At 35.9% G+C, this 21,997-nt stretch overlaps 1 protein-coding gene and 3 pseudogenes across 1 annotated transcript; all 4 read right to left on the reverse strand.

Moving 5' to 3' along the window:
- Positions 1–5,217: 5,217 nt before the first annotated feature.
- Positions 5,218–7,456, reverse strand: LOC147280514 (Ubiquitin carboxyl-terminal hydrolase family protein). Its single transcript, XM_086251833.1, has 2 exons — positions 7,094–7,456; positions 5,218–6,888 (listed from the first exon to the last, which is right to left on the reverse strand). Exon 2 carries the CDS (start codon positions 6,794–6,796, stop codon positions 5,474–5,476), a length of 1,323 nt encoding a protein of 440 aa, XP_086107959.1. The 5' UTR covers positions 6,797–6,888; positions 7,094–7,456; the 3' UTR covers positions 5,218–5,473.
- A 1,393-nt stretch (positions 7,457–8,849) lies between these two features.
- On the reverse strand, positions 8,850–9,910 carry LOC147280515 (FH protein interacting protein FIP2-like; annotated as a pseudogene).
- Positions 9,911–13,410: 3,500 nt separating this feature from the next.
- LOC147280516 (lysine-specific demethylase JMJ25-like) lies at positions 13,411–14,928 on the reverse strand (annotated as a pseudogene).
- Positions 14,929–16,030: 1,102 nt separating this feature from the next.
- Positions 16,031–18,724, reverse strand: LOC147280517 (lysine-specific demethylase JMJ26-like; annotated as a pseudogene).
- Positions 18,725–21,997: the final 3,273 nt, after the last annotated feature.

The raw sequence follows: 21,997 nt of genomic DNA on the forward strand, positions 1-21,997 counted from the left end.
TTGAACCTTGGAAACATGTCACAACCGTCTCTGCTGTACACGCAAACGAGACCTTCCTCGAGCTCTTGATTTCTTGTGCATTCCGTTTCCAACCAACCATCGAGGTTTTAGTTCCTATCAAACGATATAGACCACCACACTTCTCTCCCTTCATTAGGACCATGCTTCCATGAGTAATTTTCATGACTCCACCTGCTATCAAAACCAGGTAGCCCTTGGAATCCAACCTACTCAAAGATATCAAATTCCTTTGTAGCTTTGGGACATAAGCGACTCCACCCAAAGTATGCTCCACCCCATTTAACATCTTGATCTTCACCATTCCAACCCCCATGACGTCAACTTTGGACCCGTCAGGTAAAGAGAAAGATCCTCCCTTTGATTCTTGAAACTTTTCAAAATATTCTTTCATAGAGCATATATGGTGAGCAGAACCCGAATCCAATATCCAATCACCATGAGAAGAAGTGTTACCTATAGAGACTGTGAGAAGTTCTCCAAATTCATTACAGTCCGCTATCGCCGTAGAGCCATGACCATCCTTCTTATTCCAAGTCGGACAATCCTTCTTTATGTGTCCCCACTCTTTTCACTTGTAGCACTGTCAGCCCTTACCACTACCCTTTGATCTAGCCTTGCTATTATCACTAGAACCCTTGGTAGTTTGCCTTCCTCTTTGACCATGAGCAACAAACAAGGAATCTTTATCCTCAACTTTCTTTCTCCTTTCACTAGACAAGAGAGTTGACTCGACCTCCTCCATCTATCCTTACCATACAAGAAGATATCCACTATGTTGTCATATGTATCAGGAAGTGAGGTTAGAAGTAAGAGGGCTCGATCTTCTTCCTCAATCTTTACCCCAACTCTTTCGAGTTGATTCAGCAGTCCTTTGAACACGTTCATATGATCCATGAAATTTGCACCTGCTTCCATCTTCAGCTTATATATGTCCCGCTTCAGATTCAACTTTGTGGCCATAGACTTCTGAGCTAAATAAAGCTTTTCTAGTTTCTTCCACAATTCCGAGGCAGAATCTTCATCTATATTGTTGATAATATTATCAGCAATATAAAGCCGAATCATGCTCACACACCTGCACTCTAAGTCTTCCCAGTCATCATTTGTCATCTTTGTCGGCTTTCTTTCTTCCTTTCCCTTCAAGGCGCGTGCCACGCCTTGCGAAACTAGGACATCCTTCACTCTCTTTTGCCATAGAGTAAAGTTACCTCTTCCATCAAATTGCTCCACCTTAAAAGATGAAACACCACTACTTCCTGCTGCCATGACAAACTACCCTCGATCGATAAACATGGAACCACGATCGATGAACACGAAACCTGGCTCTGATACCAATTGTTGATGTAGTTTAGGAATTAAATCCTAATTCCCACCGTCACAGCATACAAGCAATAATTCGATGAAAGATAAAGAACAAACACGACCAAGAAAACAAAAAATAATAAACCAACAAGCACACACAATCACACCGAGATTTGTTACGAGGTTCGACAAAATTCCTGCCTACGTCCCCGGGAGAGATCTCCGTTCTTCACTATGAGAATAACAAGTATAAGATTACAATTGGACTAAATCACATTACCCAATCCTCCAAATCCCTTGTACACCATTTCACAAAGTGTTTCCCAAGAACCCTAGATCTCTCACCCAAGATTAATTACCTAATCTTGATCTCACCTATTCTAGATTGTGTGCCTCCCAAGAATCCTAAAGACTTGCTCACTCTAATCTGATTCTCTTATGTTTTTCTAAGCCCCTAAGGTCCTATTTATAACCATAAGCCTTAGATTACAATCCTAGATAAAGTAGGAAGAAAGTTAACTTTGAGTAGGAAATAAGTTTCCTTTATACACAAGGAAAACCTCAAAACTTGCCCAAAACGAAGTCCAAAACACACCAGGAATTAATAACCTTCCAACACCTATTTGGACTCCTTACTTCATCCTAGAATACCATGGAAATCCTCTATGAACTAGGAAATCTTCAAATGCGAGCCAAATTAAAAACAAAGCTAACACCTTGAAGTTATTCCAGGTTAAATTTTGTGACATTTGAGGACTTCTAAGGTATTCATTTTGAATTTCAAAGTCAGCTCAAAACTGCACCGGAGGAGAACTGAGTCAACTGAATTGTGTGGGAAATAACTTTTTGGTCCGAACTTAGATTGAGGTATATAATATATGGTTGGAAAAAAGACATCCAGAGCTTTCCATTGATATATAAAACGCAAATTTCTGGGTGTTTAATGCTTCCAAAGTGCGCTCCAAAGACAGCTCAGAAATCTTGTCAGCGAAGGAAAAATGGTCAAAAAGACATCTTTCCATTTTGGGTAAAAGCTATCACATGCTCTCTTTCCTTCCTCTTTGTCCACCCATTCTAAAAAAAATTCAGAAATCATAATGTGAAGACTCCAAATGAGGCAAAAGGAACATCTACTTATCTTCACAACCATCAAGAATCAACCCTAGGAAGATAAAATAGAACATCTACCTATCACCTAACCTTATCACTTCATTTCCTTTCATCCTAGACCTTGATCTCATCCTAAAAACTCAGCCACAACTCTCATTTAGACTTTACCTCTCAAATTTTGAGCTCCTCTCTCCATCTTCTTTAATTTCACTTATACCATCATCCATTCCATCATCTCATCTCAAAAACACATATCTCATTTTTCATATTCCAAAACCCTAGCATTTTCTCATTTTTCTCCATCATTTCTTTTCTCCATCTTCCCTCCATCAACTCTTCCTCTCCCAAAAGCCAAACATCACTACACCTATCCACTATATTCACCACTATTCTTGCAAGAGGAGCTTGGAGGCACTTAAAACAAGAAGCTATTTTGGGCATCCTTGGAGAAGTGACACCCCTTGGGAGCTTGGCTTTAACATCGAGAGTTTTCTATTTTCCCTCTTATTTCCATTTATGTTTCAATTTGTGATGTTGTTTGTAACTTTTATGGCTAGTGAGTAGTTTCTTAATTTGGGGCTAGGGCTAAACTATGTAATGACTTTGTGATTTGTGAAATAATGCTTATTTGGATATATATGCTCTTATGCTAGTTTAATGATCATGACTTGTATGTATGAACTCATCAGTTGTGCATATGAGAAATTTTGTCATGTAGAAATTAGAGATTAATGAACTTTAGTTTCTAAAGCATGTTGTATAAGAGTGTGGTAATTTAAAAACACCTTGATTGAATTGTTTTAATTACTTGGATTTCTCATCCTTAGAACTTTATGCACATAGGGTTTGCTATGACAGCATCCTTACTGTGGTTTTTGCCCTATTACTATAGCTGGACAGCAGCTCTATGCTTTTGTCCTGCATCACTCCACCTGTCAGGGAAATAAAGATCAAATTACAAAAGATTGAAGCAAATAACAAATGTTGCGATAAGTTCTTCTGTTGTAAACAAAGATAGCGGAAAGTCACAAATGAAAAAAACCCATTTGTCCTTAGTACTCTATTGTGGTTTGAACCTAGTGGACTTGCTATATAGTAGCTCAGCTGGCTGCTAATTTATTATTTTGGGGGAAGTTAACTAATCAACTTCACACAACCAGACCAGGGAGAAGATTTTTCCATTGGAATGAGGAGAACTATCATGATTGACTAAACCTTTAATAAACCTGGTTGACCTAAGTGACATTTCATGGGAGCCTTTTAAGTTAAATGTGTTTTGAAATAAAGAGGTAAGTCCAATCATTTTTCTATTTGAACCTAGCAAGAACATGAATCCAAAATTTTAATCTTTCACTGACCATAAAACCATTATTTAAGAACACTTCATATTCAGTGCTTAGTGTAGTATATTGTCCTCATTTCTCATGTACCCACAAAATCCAATTGAGAACTTAAGGCTTGGAGCATTACTTAGGCTAGAAGTGCTTGGTTTTTCCTTCTTTGTGCCTAACAAATATAAAAAAATTCATATCCTTGTGACTGTAATTTGCAAAGAAAACTCATTTGTCAGTTATAATGCAACCATCTCCAGACTCAAGCACTGACTATTAAGAAAATGTTCACTAAGCAAAAGACTCAGATGAAAATATATAACATTTTCAATCGAACAGAAGCAAGGGAATGAGTACCTCGTAGTCCTTGGTGGTGAAAGGGATGGTGTAGAGACTTTGGGAGAAGACACGGGTGGAGGTCTTTAAAACGCACCCATTGCCGAACAAAACGCAAGGAAGTGGGAGAGAAAGGTTGGTGACTGAGATAGAGCTCCATTTGGGTTTGGAGAGCTTTCGGGGAGAAGAGAGTTCTGAGGCGTTGATTGGGTTTTGTGCGAAGCTGAAAGCAGTGGAAGCAATAGTGGAAATTCTAGTTGCGGCCATTTGGGTTTTTGGTGAAACGAAAACAGAAAGGCTTGGATAAGAGGCTTATGGGTTATGAACTTATGAGTAAATATTGAAATTCAACTTGGACCAGCATCCTGAAAATTTTTAAAAACTTTATAGTAAACCATGTTATTTTTAAAAAATTGGATGGTGTATCATTTTTTTAATTTAATTATGAAATCACAATGTTTGAGTTGTGCTTTATATAAATGGTACAAACAATATATGCAAATGCAATGGTATATCATGATAAAGCAATATATGCAATGGTGATCATTGATTAATCACAAACTAATCACAAATCTGTTGAACAGAGTAACCACTCCTAACTAATAGCTGAGCTGGAAGTTTGAGATCCACTAGATTTTGTGATAGCTTGAGAGCCATTGGATCTATCATGTGGCTGACCTGTAAGTTCTCCTTCAGAGTAAGCATCTAACTATAGCTGACACACAAGCTGGCACTAAGTCTCCTAGAACTCTCTTCTTAATCTACTAACTAGTTGACAGAACAACATGATATATGATAATGAAATGTGGTCAGGATCAGGATAATTGGTGTAAGTGTGTTTTGTGATAGCAAGTGCCAACAAGTAATACCTCGCATGAAAACAAGTCTGTCATGTAAGGTGTGAAAATGGTTGAAATTAGAAGGCTCAAAGCTGATCTGTCCAGTTTGAAAATGCTCAAGCCCGAACCTGATTGAAGCTTCAAGCTTGAGAGAAGAGTGTATTTCTAGTTTCTAACATGTGGCAACTACTCCCATCAACTCCTCTAATTACTTCAGCTAATTGGTATATGGGATATGACATTGGTAAAACTTAGGTGGACAAGAAACATAATAGCAATAACATAAAAAAAATTTTAGATAGAAAACATAATATTCACAAAAAATAAGGTGACTCATCAGTCATCACTCTCAATCAGTAAATAAATAAATTTGAGGATAAGGTCACTCACCACTCTCCATCTGTAAATAAATGTGTATTTCAGCCTTACAAGTGAGGGGTACGTAGTTGACCTTATTTTTTTTTTGTTGTTTACAACAAGTCTTGAACTTAAGTCCTACCTTTTTCCCATCACACCCTAATGCCAATTATGCTTTCATGGACAACTGACCTTAGGTCTTTTCGTAACCTCGTATGCACTGCAAACCTCATCAATCTCCATTTCAGAATTATCTGTAAGCGCATCATCATCCTCCAAGTCATCCGCTGTGTCCTCTTGCTCAAGTTGCAAATGATTGTTGTCATTTTCAGAATCACTCTCACAGAAACCGTTGTCTTCCATGTCTGACATGTCACTAAAAGTTTCAATCTTCTTCTTTCCTCTGTAACCGATAAGGCTCTGGACTTTTTCCTTCCAAAGAACCAAAGGGCATTTCTCAATCAGCTCCGAACCTTCATAAGCTTCCTTCAAGAATACACTAAACCTCTTCCCCCTCTCCGAAACATAGAAAATGCCAAAATGCTTCAGAAGAAGCCTCATAAGCTTTTGGGGCATCACAAGCTCCTGCCGAAAATGAGTGAGGTGATCAGTCACCAACCTCTTCTCAATTGTAAAGCCAAGAAGCTCATGCATAATAGCCACTGCCCTCTTGTCAAATTCTTTGGAGCCAGCTTTGAGTCCCCTGGCATCTGCATATGGAGACAAATAAGACCTTTCCTGAAAATGATCAATTGCTCCTCGATACACGTACACCTTTTTGTAACTAGGAGGGAATTTCAAAGGAAAAGAGAGTGAAAGCAATCCTGGGGTATGACCAGAAAGCTCAGTAACCCCCATTGTCTTCTCCAACTCTGTTACAGCCCAAGCAGGGTTCCAAGAAACAAGTTCCAAGAACTCAACCTCCTTATCTCTCACCAGCCTAAAGTTTTGGGGATACTTGTGCACCCAACTAGTTCTAAAATCAAGAGGCAAGCCAAAGTCTCTCCTAAAATGCACAATCTTGTCTAATCGAATGCGCTTATCAACAGACATCATAAGCAAACGAGTAACGTGCTCAGCAGCCTTGTCCTGATGCTCCTCTAGTATCCTCTCCTCTTCTTGTACCAAGTTCTCAGCTTGCTTAGTCATCCCACACCACAAAACCCTTCTATGATCTTGGTACAATTCGAACAATTTAGGAGATTTTCGAATAAAATCTGAGATCCTATGGGGCTTTGGGAGACTAATCTGGCTGCGGAACCGGTCCAATGACCTAACGGGCATTACCATTTCAGGCTCGTTCTTTAGAAGTTCCATCAAGAAGAGCACCTTGGACGCTATCTTCCATTTCTCAGTCACAATTTCAAGGTCATGAACCCTCTTGAATTTGCTTCTGTCTTGCACTCGCTTACTTGTGGTCATGAACCGCTTTTGATTATTATTCAAACACCACCCAACTGACCAGTGTTTTCTCGCGGTGTTCAAAATATCGGCCAACATTCCGAAATGTCGAATTTTAGACTAGTCCATATCGATAGGGGGGTGAAGCAAAATCTTCACCGTGTCCCCGGTATGTTTCCCGACCATATTTTCTGCAAATATCGGAAATCCCCGACATTGTACCGACAATCACCGATATTCAGAGGGAAAAAAAGTGAAAAAAAAAAAATGGAAGAATGATAATTAAGCCAAAGAAACCCTTATTTTCCATACCCATCTACTAATTCAGAAACCTAATCAATGAATTAACATTAGAATATCAAAACCCAATAATTGAAAAAGAAGAATCTGACATACCTTTACATCTCATCCTACATACTGTTGAGTATGTGAATCAACCCCTATTGTGGAGTCTGTGAATACACAGCCTATTGACAACCCAAAAGGAATCCCATCTACCATTCAACCCCAAACTAAAACTCTCTATAAATTGCACCAATTTATGAGAGTTGCGGCACCCAAACTTTCAGCAGAAACCTTCAATCAGCAGCTGTGAGCTTTGTCAACGTGAGTCTTCTCTTTCTCTGTCTCTCTGTCTGTCTCTCTCTCTCTATCGCGCGTCTGGTGTCTTAGCATAGGAACTTCTTTTCTAGTTTTCTCTGTTTGTTTGAATCGGGTAAACAAGCGGCAGAAAAAATATGGGTGTTGGGTTTGCATTTATTTTTTGGTAACAGGTTTGCACTTCTTTTTCGACCCAAAAAAAAAAAAAAAGGTTTGCACTTCTTTTAGTTTTGATTAATTGATTAATGGTGTTGGGCCTTATAATAGGTTTTTGATTAGAGGGTTTTTTCTACTACAAAGAATTAGATTGGGTTTAAAACAATATATACATGAACACATTAAATTGGGCTTTTTACTATTTTTTTTATTAGTTAAATATCTTAATTCTACATTCTCATTTAATAGAGAATAAAATTCTAATAATAAATAAATGTATATAGACATGGTTTTTTATTTTTTATTTTATCTAATAATATTTGTATTTTTTATTTGATTATAGATTTATTATTTTTTTAAGAGCTTTATTGTTTAATGATCTTTCATATTGGACATGGTTTTTTTTTTTTTTTTTGAGTTTTACGATTACATAATATAAAACCTTAATGTTTGTTTACACCATAATTTGGTACACTGTTGTTAATAGGTTTATTGTATAAGCTATACACTTAAACTATTATACAACTAATTATATGTTATTAGGTAACATATTTCAAATGGTGAGTAGTAATGCAAGTACTGGGATTGATCCAGCATAGAAGTATGCCACCGTTGTAGAAGGCAATAAGTATGCAACCACATGCATATTTTATCATTTTATTTTTCAAAGTGGAGGCATTACACACTTGAAGTACCATTTGGCTAGTTATGATCCATCAAAGAGTGTAAAGAAGTGCACTGATGTACCACCAGCCATTAAGAATGAGTTTATCACATAGAAAAAGAGTAAAACCTTTGCAAAACAAAAGAAGACAGCTATCTTCGAGAATATACGATCTAAACTGAGAGACGAATATATAAATACTGAAGGAAACATCCCAGTTGATGACGATGACGATGAAGATGGTGGATACATGTATCCTAATGATTTGCACCCCTTTGAACGAGATGATTATCGTGTTGCCATATGAACATCAACACAAGCTAGGTTTAATCAAATGGGCAGCCAACAAAGTGGTCAAAGTGGTAGTAGTCAAAGACCACAGCAATATATGTTGATATTTTATTTGTTTAATAACTCACAAGTATACGAATAGTTTAGTACGGTTCGTATAAATCCAATGTCGAACCCTAGGGAGTGTTTAAAAATAACACACTTAAGTTTAAACTTTATATTACTTAAATCTAACCTAGGTTTTCGATGAAACTAAAACAAAATGCTACCAAAATATAATTCAAGAAAATAAATGCAAGGAAAATAAAGTAAATGAAAGGTAAGAACTCAAATATTAGATCTAGAAAAGGAAAAAATAACTTTGAAGTGTTGGAACTTGAACAATGGTATGCAAACCAAAGTTAGTATTTCACACTACCATGTGAAAATTTTAGTGAATTTCTAGCATTTAAGAGTCAACTTGATGCCCTCTTTTATCAAGCATGCTCCACTTAAATGTGCACTATGAAGATCAGAACCATCGAAGAGAGCTCCACGAAGATTTGCCCCAGTAAATGAACATTGTGACAAAGTTGAATTGCAAAATATGGCACCCGCAGTTTTCACATTGCCAAGATTTGTATATGGAAGATATGCACTTGATAATAATGCATTCCTAAGATTATCGTAGCTGAAGTCTATATTTTTCAAGTTCAATTTTGAAAGATCAACACCATAAAGATTAACACCTCGAAGCGCGAGATTTTCTTTCAAATGAACACACTTTATGATATCTGTACGCGTTAAATCTGGATACCCTTCACAAGCTTCACTATCATTTCCCTTTCCCTTATTTAGAAGAGCACATAGTTCACCTTTCAACCCATGTAGTTGGTAGTCAAGGATAAAAATATCGATTCTCAAATTTATGGATATATTAATTTCGGTAGATATCGGTGTAAAAAAAGTTGAGTTAGATTTTGTTCTTTTGTTGGTTTATTGTTGATTAATTAGAATTAGTGGATGAATTTTGATCTAATTAGGGCTGGATTTGGTTTGATTTCCTCTTTTCCTTCCCAAATTTTGAAATTTTTTATACAATTCTGCCGATATATACCGATATTTTATCGACATATACTAATATTTTGTCGAAATATACCGATATTCTGCCTATATATATATCGATATTTTGTCGACATATACCGATATTTTTTCGACATATACCGATATCTTGTCGAAATATACCGAAATTAGAGAAATATCGGTTACAGCCTATTTAAATATTGGTGGATGAAATCACGGATATCTCAACGGATATATCGACAATATCATGAATATTGTCATCCATGTTGGTAGTATTCTGCTTCTCTTAAAAGTTTTGCATATTTAGAATTGCCTAATGTGAGAACAACACCATCTCTTAATCAATTAAGTATGTGCCGAAAATATTTGGTATCTCTATTAATAGATATATATTCTTTTTCGGGATCTTGAAGAGACACAATGGATTGGAGGAGGTCCATTCAAGATGAGGATGATCAGGAAATTTAAGATAATGCTGCACATGAAAATTTGAGAATTCATCTGCAAACTCCAGAGTAGCAAAGAGACATAGGGGAAGTGGGGATCATTGAAGATGTGGATAATCAGAAAATTCAAGATCAGATTGCATATGAATTTCTAGGTGAACAAACTTACTCTGTTTTTTAATTGTTTATTATTAGTGTTTTATATTTTTGAAATGATGGTTTGTATCTACATAGGTGCTCAATTGCTTGTTCTCTCATAACCTTGTGGGAAGTTTTGATGTGTTGTGATATAATTTGTCAAAGTCCTAGATTGTATATATTGTTGAGCTAAAAAAAAGCTCTCAATTTCATGCTAAAATTTATGTCATGGAGGTTGGTGATTGAGAGTACGTTCAAATGCTATTCATTGGACATTTGGACTAATTATATGTAGGTGCATTTTGTGGTTTTGTAAGCAAATTGTTTGCTTCGTAGGTAGATGGAAGAAAACCAGGTATTCACTAGAGACAATAGCATCGCACAATGGTTGTAATTTTTGCACTATTTTGTTGTTTATCATACTTTTTGAACAGTATTTGTTTTACTTGCTAATTGCATTTTCTTTTAGAGGGCTGCTATTTGCACACCCTCTTTATTCTCTTTACACAACCCCCATCTATTAATTTAATAAATTACAAATTTATCCCAATTTGAAATTACCATAAAGGACTGAGTAGGATTTGAAATTACGAATTTATCCCAATTAACACACCCTTGCCTTCCCCTCTAGTAGGTGTAGAGGAGTGACTGAGTAGGGTTTGAATTATTTTCTTTTTACTCTTGGGCTAGTTAGGTCTTTCACGTCATTTCACAAAAAAATAAATTTATTATTAAGGGTTTAGGGTGACTAGTGGGCTTTCCAGACTTGAGATTAATTATAGTGATCGATTTTATGCAAGGAGTAATGTTGGCTTATTTTCTGAAAATTGTGGCACGATCCACATTTTGCATAAATTTAGGAGCAAAATTTATGATAGCCTCGTGTGGTTTTGAGTTTATTAAGCTGATTTTGGCAGCATAATTTCTGTAAAATGTGGCTTAAGCCACAATTCACAAAAACTTTGAATGTGTTTGAAGAAAAAAAGAAGGCTCGCTCTAAGAGTCAATTACTTACCTTGTGGAGCTAAATTTCTGTTAGCCTTGTGTGGTTTTAAGTTTATTAAACTGAGTACTCTACTATGACTTATGTATAGGATTATTTTATAAAGGTTCCAATTTTTCTCTTGGTTAGTAAGGTTCCAATTTTTCCCTTTAGGGGTGTAGTTTCTGTAAAATGTGGCTTAAGCCACAAATCATAGAAACTTTAAAATATTAGTATGAATGTAAAACTGCACTTCATTTTTCTCGCACTTTTCATTCTCTCTCTCGCAAGATCGATCATCTGCGCCACCTCTTTCATTCTGCATCATAAATCTTCGTTTTTTCCGTGTAGTTTCTTATTTTTCTGTTAAAAGAAACTCGAGTTTGTCTCAACTCTCTCTCACTACTCACCAGGCATCCAAATCATCGCCACTCACCATCTCTCACTCTCTGGTCTCTAGTCTCTGGTCTCTTGCTCTATCTCAATTCTCAGCTCTCATTCTCTCTCACTACTCACCAGGCATCTAAATCATCACCTTCAATCTTTATTTTCGGCATGGCAGGTATTTCCCTTCAATCTCTTCTCTTCTTTTTTGTTTCTAATTTAATTTAGGTTTAAATGTTTGAGGCTGAATTTAGGGAATCTATTTGGGTGTGAATTTAGCTATTTAGGGATTAAATTTGAGTATTAATGTTAGGTTTAAATGTGAGAACTGAGAACCCCATTTGAATTTAGAGATTAAATTTAGGAATTTTTTATTTTGGTAAATTTCAGGTGCCAAGTTGATCAGTAAGCTCAATCTTAATTGTTGGAAGTGGAAGTTAGAAACCAAGTTGTATATCTCATTATTGCTGGTTTGGTAAGCTTCAAATTGAGTTTTGCTTGGTGAATTTTGCTTGCTTGATTTCTGTGTGATTAGCTTTTTCATTTTCTTTTTTGCTTGATGGATTTGAGTTGTTATTAATGAATTTAATTTTGTTTTTGCACGGTGGCCTAGAAAACCATGGGTGGTCGGAAAACCTATGTTGTTTTTAGGGGCCATAATATAGGAATCTATAGTACTTGGTCAGAAAATGAAGAACAAATTACGCATTTTAGTAATAATTTTCACCGGTTATACAATACCAGAGATTAATCAAAGAAAGCTTATATGAAATATTTTAGTAAGAATCCCTCAAATTCTCTTCAAAAAATGCATTTTAGTCGGAATCCCTCAAAACGTATGTTGTGTTTAGGGGCCGTCAACCAGGAATCTATAATATTGGGGAAGAAGCTGAAAATTAAGTTAAGTATTTTAGTAATAGTTCTCACCCGTCATTCAATACTAGAGATGAAACAGTGAAAGCTTTTATGGAACATATGAGAAGAAATTATTCCTCATCATTGTCTAGCTTAAGATAGTGATCCTTTCATTGAACAATGATGAGAAAGATGCCAAAATTTTAAAGTTGGAAAGTGAATCAGAAAAGACACATGAAGAGTTGGATAATGCATGAGAGGTGACTGATATGTTAGTTGATTATTTGAAATCTCTCCGCTTGGGTAAAAAGTAGATTCAAAATTGTGTTCTAGAACAATTTATTTTGGTATTTGTAGTGTTATTTTATATGTTGGCTACCACAAATTAATGTTAATTCTGTATATACTTGATCAAAATTGCTTTTTATATGTATTTAAAATTTAGTTATGTTTTTTGGCTTATGGTGTGCAGTGCCCCATTTTCTGTTCTGTCCATTTTTCTTATGATTTTGGAAAATCTAAATCTAAATCATCAAAGAGAGGCATTTGAACTTTATCTTCTGTTTTTTTAAGTTCATCTTTAATTTGATGTAATCCGACTTCATTGATAACAGCAAAACGTTCAACATTTTGTATATTTTAGTCAATTTACATAGCCACAGCAGTTTAACGTAAAGATTTACCAAACACATACATGAATTACGTATTTTGGTTGGGGACTTGGAAGATACCAATATGTTGGCATTGTGCTATTGAACTAATATTTTTATGTTTATTAATGAAATTCATTGACTTTCGTTTTAAACTAGGACATACATGAAGGCCAAAGAAGTTGAAAAAAAAATTGTCATGTGAGATGTGAAATTTTATACTTTGCAAGGTGGCCATACACTACTATTTACGAAGAAATGCTGTTGTGCACGAAATCTAGTTAACGTGCAAGCTGTTTAACACCATCGCGTTGGAGCTGTGGCCTTTGTGGTCGTCTGTGGCTTTGCATGGCTTTCGGTGATGCCAATTAGCCTTGGGGGATGAGAAATGAGGATTGTAGAAAATGCTGCTTCTAAATTTAAAATTAGTAAACTTGTTCAGTAAAGTAGGTCCTATTCAAGAGGACGTAAAAACATAATAACAACTATTGGCTTGAGCGTACTACAGAATCTACAGCATGAACAATCATTTTTTTCACCTCCAATTTGTCTTCTTTAGCCCTATGATCTTAAGGAATCTTGCAGAATTCTTTTGTCAAACGAAAGCACTTGCCAACATTTTCAGGTGAGACAAAGTCCATTTCAACTTCAGTGCAGGACTTTAAGTTTCTCACTTGATGTGGATAGCTCGCAGGAATAAAGACAGCATCTCCAAGGTTTTGGATAAATGTCCATGACTCAATTCCATATTCCTCCTTAAGCTTCTTTATGCTCCATTGTAAGATAAAAGGTCTGATCATGTATAGGATGAATAACCTGTTGCAATGGACAACAGTACGTATATGTATCTGAATTTCTTGAAGTGCTTCCTGAGATACTCCTCCATCTTAGTAACATCATCTTTTTGGAAAATGTCCCATAAAGCACCTCCCTCAGCTACATTTGACCTTTCCATTTCATTTTCACTGTCACCCTTATTACTATTAGCATTGTCTACCATAGTATGACAATTTCCAAAAATTTCTCTTCGGTCTTCCTTAAAATGTTTTTTTTTTTTTTCAAATTTTTCAAAGTATTAAGTTGTCGTCGTCTAGTAAGGGGCACTTCAGCCATGTGAGTCAACACATTCACGACATCAGACATATCACAATGAAGTTTGGTTACTGAATCTTCACATCCAAGCTCCTGGGAAACACCATATGCAAAATTAATTATACTGAAGCTTAGTTAAAACATACAACATGGAGCAAATAACATATAATATAATAATATTACTGATGCATGAATATTATGTTGCACTTCCTCGATTTAATCCCTTGAAAAGTAAATTGCATTACGTCTTCACTTTAATTTGCAACTAAAGTGCAAGACATCCTAACTTCGATACGCAATCGAAGGTCCCAATGGGCCTTGAGAAAATAGATCGTTTTATTCGTACGCAACTGAAGGGGCTTCATTCTCCACGCACACTACAAAATTTAAATTTAACACATAATCCCTTCTCACTATCATAATCTTCATTTATTAATAAATCATGTTTCACGTTCAAATAAATGCATATAATTATATATAATAATTAAATAATTCATATTATGCTCAAGTAATTCAGATAATTCACATAAGTCACGTATTAGTACACATATCGCATTTTTCAACAAAGATTCAATAAAATCAAATATTGCAGTCAAAGGTTCCCAAGATCCCCTACCTCGAATACGAACTTACTCCTCCACTAGAAATAGGCTCGTGTCTCCAGGTCATTCTCCGAACATAATCTCGTATAAGAAAACCACAATTAATTAAGGAATAAAAGTCGTTCACTTTCTAATTCTAGTATGTGTAGTGAAAACACTAAGTTAAGGGTCTTGAATCGCAAACCGAAGGCCACCATCGGATTTAGAATTGAAAACGCAGTGGGAAGGGACTTTCCCCGGCAACCGGAGCCGCCAAAAGCCACCACATGCGCCGGTGGTGCGAGTGGGGGTGCCGACGACACTGTTCATCGTCTTATTTCTTCAGCTCTCTTTTTTCCAGAATTTTTTTTCTCAACTTTGCCTTAACATTTGACCTATTAAATTACCACCAAATAGAGCAAACTTATTCTCAATTTAAAGATCTATATCACCTCTTTACAAACCCATAAAGATTATTTAAAATGAACAGTTAAAACTCCAGATAATCGGCCCCAAATTAGGATACCCGAAAACTGCCATTTTTTCCCAAAAATTTCCAGATTTTCCAAACTTCATTCAACTTCAATTTCCTTCAATTCTAACACCCCAAATCAGTTTCTTATGCTTCTAAAAACGTGTTTAAAACCTTCCAATCCATCACCTAACTTCAAATCGACATACAAATCAAATCCTCTTTCAAGAACATAAACCCCAAAATTGCTAAGGACACCCTTCCGAATTTCTCTTCCTTTTTCTCATTCATTTCCTATGTTAAAGGGATCAAATAGATTGAAGTTTACCTTCATGTTTCTCTCTTATTTCTCCTTCTCCCTCTCTCCACTCTTCTCTCTCTCTGTTACTTTTTTCTCTCATTCTCATTCTCTTTCTCTCCTTATCATTTCTGTCTGGTTTCCTCTCTTCCTCTTTTTCTTCTTCACCTTCTCTTCTCTTCTTTTTCTTTCTCTTCTTGCTGGGTTTGCTAGCCAAAGCCAGCCGTGCTCTTTGTTTTAACAACACTAAATGCTGCCTTTGGTTTAAACCCACCTTATAACATCAACACACTCGCACACATACCACCACCTAACACCACCGAACACACACACACACACACACACACACACACACACACCTCACCTCACCTCACCTCACCTCACCTCACCTCTTCATTAACACACTAACACCCAGCCACCTCTTCAAAATCCAATTGAAAGTTTTCCTCCTACGAGGAAAGTTAAGCTAAAACATAATTTAAAAAAATATATAATTATAAACATAAATAAAAATGTAATATATATAAAAATTATAAATATTAACATTAATATAAGTAAAAGTAAATGTTAAAAAACGAAATTATAATTTTTTTTTAAACAAGGTTATTACAAATATCCATTAAAAAAATTGCAGTAATATACTTATCTCGTCCTACATTTCATCAAAGGTTCATATCAAGAGACTAACAAACACAAGAACATGTTAAATAAACTTAATACAAAAACTTGAACCAAAAGTACTTGAAAGTTGAAACTCAACAAGAGTTATGAACATATATTTCTTAATAGCATTATCATGCTAAACTTTAAAAAGTAAAACATATTTAAAGAACAATGTACCTCTCATTCCAATCCAAACAATTAGTGCCTTAGCTTGAAACTCAAGAGTCATGAACAAGTATTTCTCAATAACATTAATTATCTTGCTAGAACTTTAAAGAGTGAAACATATTTAAAAAAAAACTTACCTCACTCCAACCAAAGTAGTTAGTGACCTTGGCTCTCAAATCTTGATTATTCTTACCTCGTTTCACTTCACGACATCCGCGCAACATTACAAGTGGATCATAGCTTAAACCTAGAGCATCTTCAAGTGAGTTGCTCACAATTATAGGTTTACCCCTGATCCAATGCCTTTCAAAATGCTTAAAATTTTCACGTTGGATATCTCTGGCCCTTGGACAGTACAAATAGTTGTCTTGAGATTCATCTCTAGAAGCTGCTTTTCTTGACTTCTTGATGCTTGGGTTAACATCATCCATAGAGTTGAGACATGAACATGGTTGAGCAGAAGTTTCACTTAAATACATGATTTCCTGAGAAAATACATCTAAATACTAGAGTACCTTTACCACAACCATGCATGTGCTTTGGGGGGCAACAAATGCTTCCATCTTGATGTACTTTCCATTTATATTCCTTCCTTACAGAGCATTTGGGGCTAGTACGTTTTCAGAGGGCAGTTAGCTCCATATCATTCCCTTTTCCACCATAAAAATAGTATAGGCCCTGATTGACATATTCCATAGTTATTTCCTGCCCACTTCCTTGCAAGGGTTACTATCGAATCTTCTGGCAACATGTGAGGCATAGATCATATAAACATTTAGGAAAGCTACAAATTATGTGAAAATCAAATATAGAAGTGTTGTAGTTGCTACAATACACACGTTCATCAGAAGGGTAATCTGCATTTTGTATCTTTAATTAGCTTCGAAAGAGACAATTGTTGTCTCTTAGCCTCCATATTCATCTCAACAACTTGTACATCATCAATCATTTTTCAGTACGGAAGCAGTGCATGAAACAAATACTAAGAGTGCTTAACTTTATTATCATTGAAAAAATTTAATTCCCACTTCTTCAAATCTTTAATACGTTTGTCTGAACACAAGCATTTTTTGCAATTTCAAATTCCAAGGCAAAATGGGCAAGCTTGAGAAATGACATCCTCTGATACCATAGGGTACCACTTCTGTATGCAAGGGATACAAAATAACCTTTTCTTATACTTTTTGCACAAAACAACTATGCATCTATTCTTTTTCTGGCATTGATGGCAGAGTGCACCTTTCATAGGGAGCGGGGCATCGACATGAGTACTTGTTCCCTGAAGCTGGAAGGGATATGAGACCCATTTTTTAATATGATTCTTACTAAGTCGCTTAACAACACTGCTAACAGGAACCTAAGGTCCCCCTGGTCTATCATCATCAAGTAAATGAACTCTGACCTGATAAGCTATCTTGGTGATAAGACAAGGAAAACAAGACTCTTATTTTTGTCATAGACATTTTTAACAGTTGAATCATAAATAGAACGCAAAATCATTTCATGTAAAATAATTTTTATATTTGTTCAAGCCATGACCGAGATTAAAGCGGCAGAACAGAGTAGAACTCTTCCACTTTGATTAGTAGGCCAAATGCATGCTTGAACTAGCATATAAAGTGTCTGGTAGAGGTCATTCATATAACAAAAAAGAACTTCATCCTTAGAGCTAAGAACATGCTTAGGATCATCGATCATAAAGCTTAGAGGCTAAATCTTGCTTATTGAAATATTTCAAAAATTTAGAAAGAGCGTTAAAATCACTATCTGAATAGATAGAAAGATCCAAAGTAGTTCAAATAATATATCTCAGGGCTAAAAGGGACCCACACGCCTATAACAGATACTCGATATTGATGTTCACCTCAGAATTCAATTAACGGAGAAAAATTGGTATAGAACTCTCTAACAAGAATAGTGTTCGCAGCCTCAATATTTTGTATCAAAAAACTGCCATTTAAACTTAGTAATGATTTATGTCAATTCCTCATTAAGATCATAAAGAACAAAAGAACACTCATAGATAATGGGATGATGATCGGTGAATGATACATGGAGAGATCTTGTGTCTTGAAGGAAACGAGTGATGTTAGTGATAATGTTAGGACAGGGCCGAACACGGCTCTCGACGTTGCCTTCATCGCCCTCACGATCCTTACAAACCTTAAAAAGTTAAACATATTTAAAGAACAACTGACCTTACTCCAACCCAAGCAGTTAGTGACCTTGGTTTTCAAATCTTTATCATTTTTACCTCGTTGCACTTTACGACCTCCGCGCATCATTACAAGTGGATCCCAACTTAAATCTGGTGCATGTTCAAGTGAGTTACTCACAATTATAGGCTCACCCATGATCCAATGCCTTTGAAAATGCTTGAAATCATCACGTTGGATATCTCTAACTCTTAGATAGTACAAATAGTTGTCTTGAGACTCATCTCTAGAAGTTGTACGTTTTTCATGACTTCTTGCTGCTTGGGTTAATATCATCCATGGAGTTGAGACATGAACATGGTTGAGCATAAGTTCCACTTAAATACATGATTTCCTGAGAAATTGTATCTAAATTCTAAAGTACCTTTACCACAACCATGCATGTGCTTTGGGGGGCAACAAATGCTTCCATCTTGACGTACATTCCATTTATATTCCTTCCTTATAGAACATTTGGGGCAAGTTTTCAGAGGGCAGCTAGCTCCATATCATTCCCCTTTTCACCATGAAAATAGTCTAGACTCCGATTGACATATTCTATAGTTATTTCTTGCCCACTTCCCTGCAAGGGTTGCTATTGAATCTCCTGGCAACATGTGAGCCTTAGATCATATGAACATTTAGGAGAGCTACAACTTATGTGAAAACCAAATATAGAAATGTTGTAGTTGTTGCAATACACATGCTCATCAGAAGGGTAATCTGCCTTTTGTATCTTTAATTAGCTCTGAAAAAGACAATTGTTATCTCTTAGCCTCCATATTCATCTCAACAACTTGTTCATCATCAATCATTTTCAAGTACAGAAGTAGTGCATGAAGCAAATACTTAGAGTGCTCAACTTTATTATCATTGAAAAAATTTAATTCCCACTTCTTGGAATCTCTAATAGGTTTGTCTGAACGCAAGCATTTTTTGCAAAATCAAATTCCAAAGCAAAATGGGTAAGCCTGAGCAATGACATCCTCTAATGCCATAGGGTACCACTCCTGTATGCAAGGAATACAAAATACCTTTTTCTTACATTTTTTCATAGAACAACCATGCCTCTATTCTTTTTTGGAATTTATGGCACAGAACAATCATGCCTCTATTCTTCCTTCATAGGGAACGGGGCATCGACATGAGTACTCATCTCCTGAAGCTGGGAAGGATATGAGACCTATTTTTTAATATGATTCTTACTAATTCGCTTAAAAATATTGCCAACAGGAACCTGAGGATCCCCTGGTCTATCATCATCAAGTAAAGGAACTCTGGCCTGATAAGCTATCTTGGTGATAAGACAAGGAAACACAAGACTCTTCTTTTTGTCAAAGGCATTCTTAACATCTGAATCATGAATAGAATGCAAAATCGTTTCATGTAAAGGGATTTTTATATTTGTTCAAGCCATGGCCCAGATTAAAGCAGCAGAACAAAGTGAAACTCTAGCTTCCACTTTGATTAGTAGGCCAAATGCATGCTTGAACTAACATATAAAGGGTCAGGTAGAGGTCAGTTAGACAACTAAAAAGTACTTCATCCTTAGAGCTAAGAACATGCTTCTTGGGATCCTCGTCATAAAGCTTAGAGGCTAAATCTTGCTTATTGAAATATTTTTAAAATTCAATAAGAGTGTTAAATCACTAACTGAACAGATAGAAAGATCCAAAGTAGTTTGAACAACCTCAAGGTTAAAAGAGACCTACACGCCTCTAACAAATACTCAATATTGATGTTCACCTCAAGATTCAATTGACGGAAAAAAATTGGCATAGAACTCTCTAACAAGAGTAGTGTTCGCAGCCTCAATATTCTGTATCAAGAACTACCACTTACACCTAATAGTGATTTCTTTCAATTTCTCACCAAGATCAAGAAGAACAAAAAAACGCTCATAGATAATGAGACGATGATCGGTGAAGGATGCATGGAGAGATCTTGTGTCTTGAAGGAAACCAGTGATGTCAGTGATAACGTTAGGACAGAGCTGAACTTGGCGCTCGACATTGCCCTCATCGCCCTTACAATCCTTACAAATCTTAAAGAGTGAAACATATTTAAAGAACAACTTACCTCACTCCAACCCAAGCAGTTAGTGACATTGGCTTTCAAATCTTTATCATTCTTACCTCATTGCACTTCATGACATTCGCGTATCATTATAAGTGGATCCCATCTTAAACTTGGTGCATCTTCAAGTGAATTGCTCACAATTATAAGCTCACCCATTATCCAATGTCTTTAAACATTTAGGAGAACTACAACTTATGTGAAAATCAAATATAGAAGTGTTGCAGTTGCTACAATGCACATGTTCATCAGAAGGGTAATCTGCCTTTTGTATGTTTAATTAGCTTTGAAAGAGACAATTGATGTCTCTTAGCCTCCATATTCATCTCAACAACTTGTTCATCATCAATCATTTTTAAGTACGAAAGTAGTGCATGAAGCAAATACTTAGAGTGCTTAACTTTATTATCATTGAAAAAATTCAATTCCTACTTCTTCAAATCTTTAATAGGTTTGTTTGAACGCAAACATTTTTTGCAATTTCAAATACCAAGGCAAAATGGGCAAGCTTGAGAAATGACATCCTCTGATGCCATAGGATACCACTTATGTATGCAAGGGATACAAAATTTTTTTTTCTTACACTTTTTGCACAGAATAACCGTGTCTCTGTTCTTTTTCTAGCATTGATGGCAAAGTGCACCCTTCACATGGAGTGGGGCATCGACATGAGTACTCATTTCTTGAAGCTAGGAGGGATATGAAACTTTTTTTTTTTTAATATGATTGTTACTAAGTCGCTTAACAACACTGCCAATAGGAACCTGAGGACCTCCTGGTCTATCATCATTAAGTAAAGGAACTCTAGCCTGATAAGCTATCTTGGTGATAAGATAAGGAAAAACAAGGCTCTTCTTTTTGTCATAGGCATTCTTAACAGCTGAATCATGAATAGAATGCAAAATCATTTCATGTAAAGATATTTTTATTTCTATTCCAGCCATGGCCCAAATTAAAGCGACAAAACATAGTGGAACTCTTCCATTTTGATTAGTAGGACAAATGCATGCTTGAACTAGCATATAAAGGGTCTGTTAGAGGTCAGTCAGACAACTAAAACGTACTCCATCCTTAGAGCTAAGAACATGCTTTGGATCCTCGATCATAAAGCTTAGAGGCTAAATCTTACTTATTGAAATATTTCAAAAATTCAGAAAGAATACTGTTAAAATCACTATATGAACAAATAGGAAGATCCAAAGTAGTTCGAATAACCTCAGGGCTAAAAGGGACCCACATGCCTTTAACAAATAGTCAATATTGATGTTCACCTCGGAATTCAATTGATGGAGAAAAATTGGCATAGAACTCTCTAACAAGAGTTGTGTTTGCAACCTCAATATTACGTATCACGAACTGTCACTTACAGCTAGTAATGATTTCTTTCAATTTCTCACCAAGATCATGAAAAGCAAAAGAACGCTCATAGATAATGGGATGATGATCAGTGAAAGATGCATGGAGAGATCTTGTGTTTTGAAGGAAACGAGTAATGTCAGTGATAACTTTAGGACGAGGCCGAACACG

Source organism: Dryas octopetala, chromosome 7 (assembly GCF_963921425.1).
Source record: "Dryas octopetala chromosome 7, drDryOcto1.1, whole genome shotgun sequence".
NCBI classification, from domain to species: Eukaryota; Viridiplantae; Streptophyta; class Magnoliopsida; order Rosales; family Rosaceae; genus Dryas; species Dryas octopetala.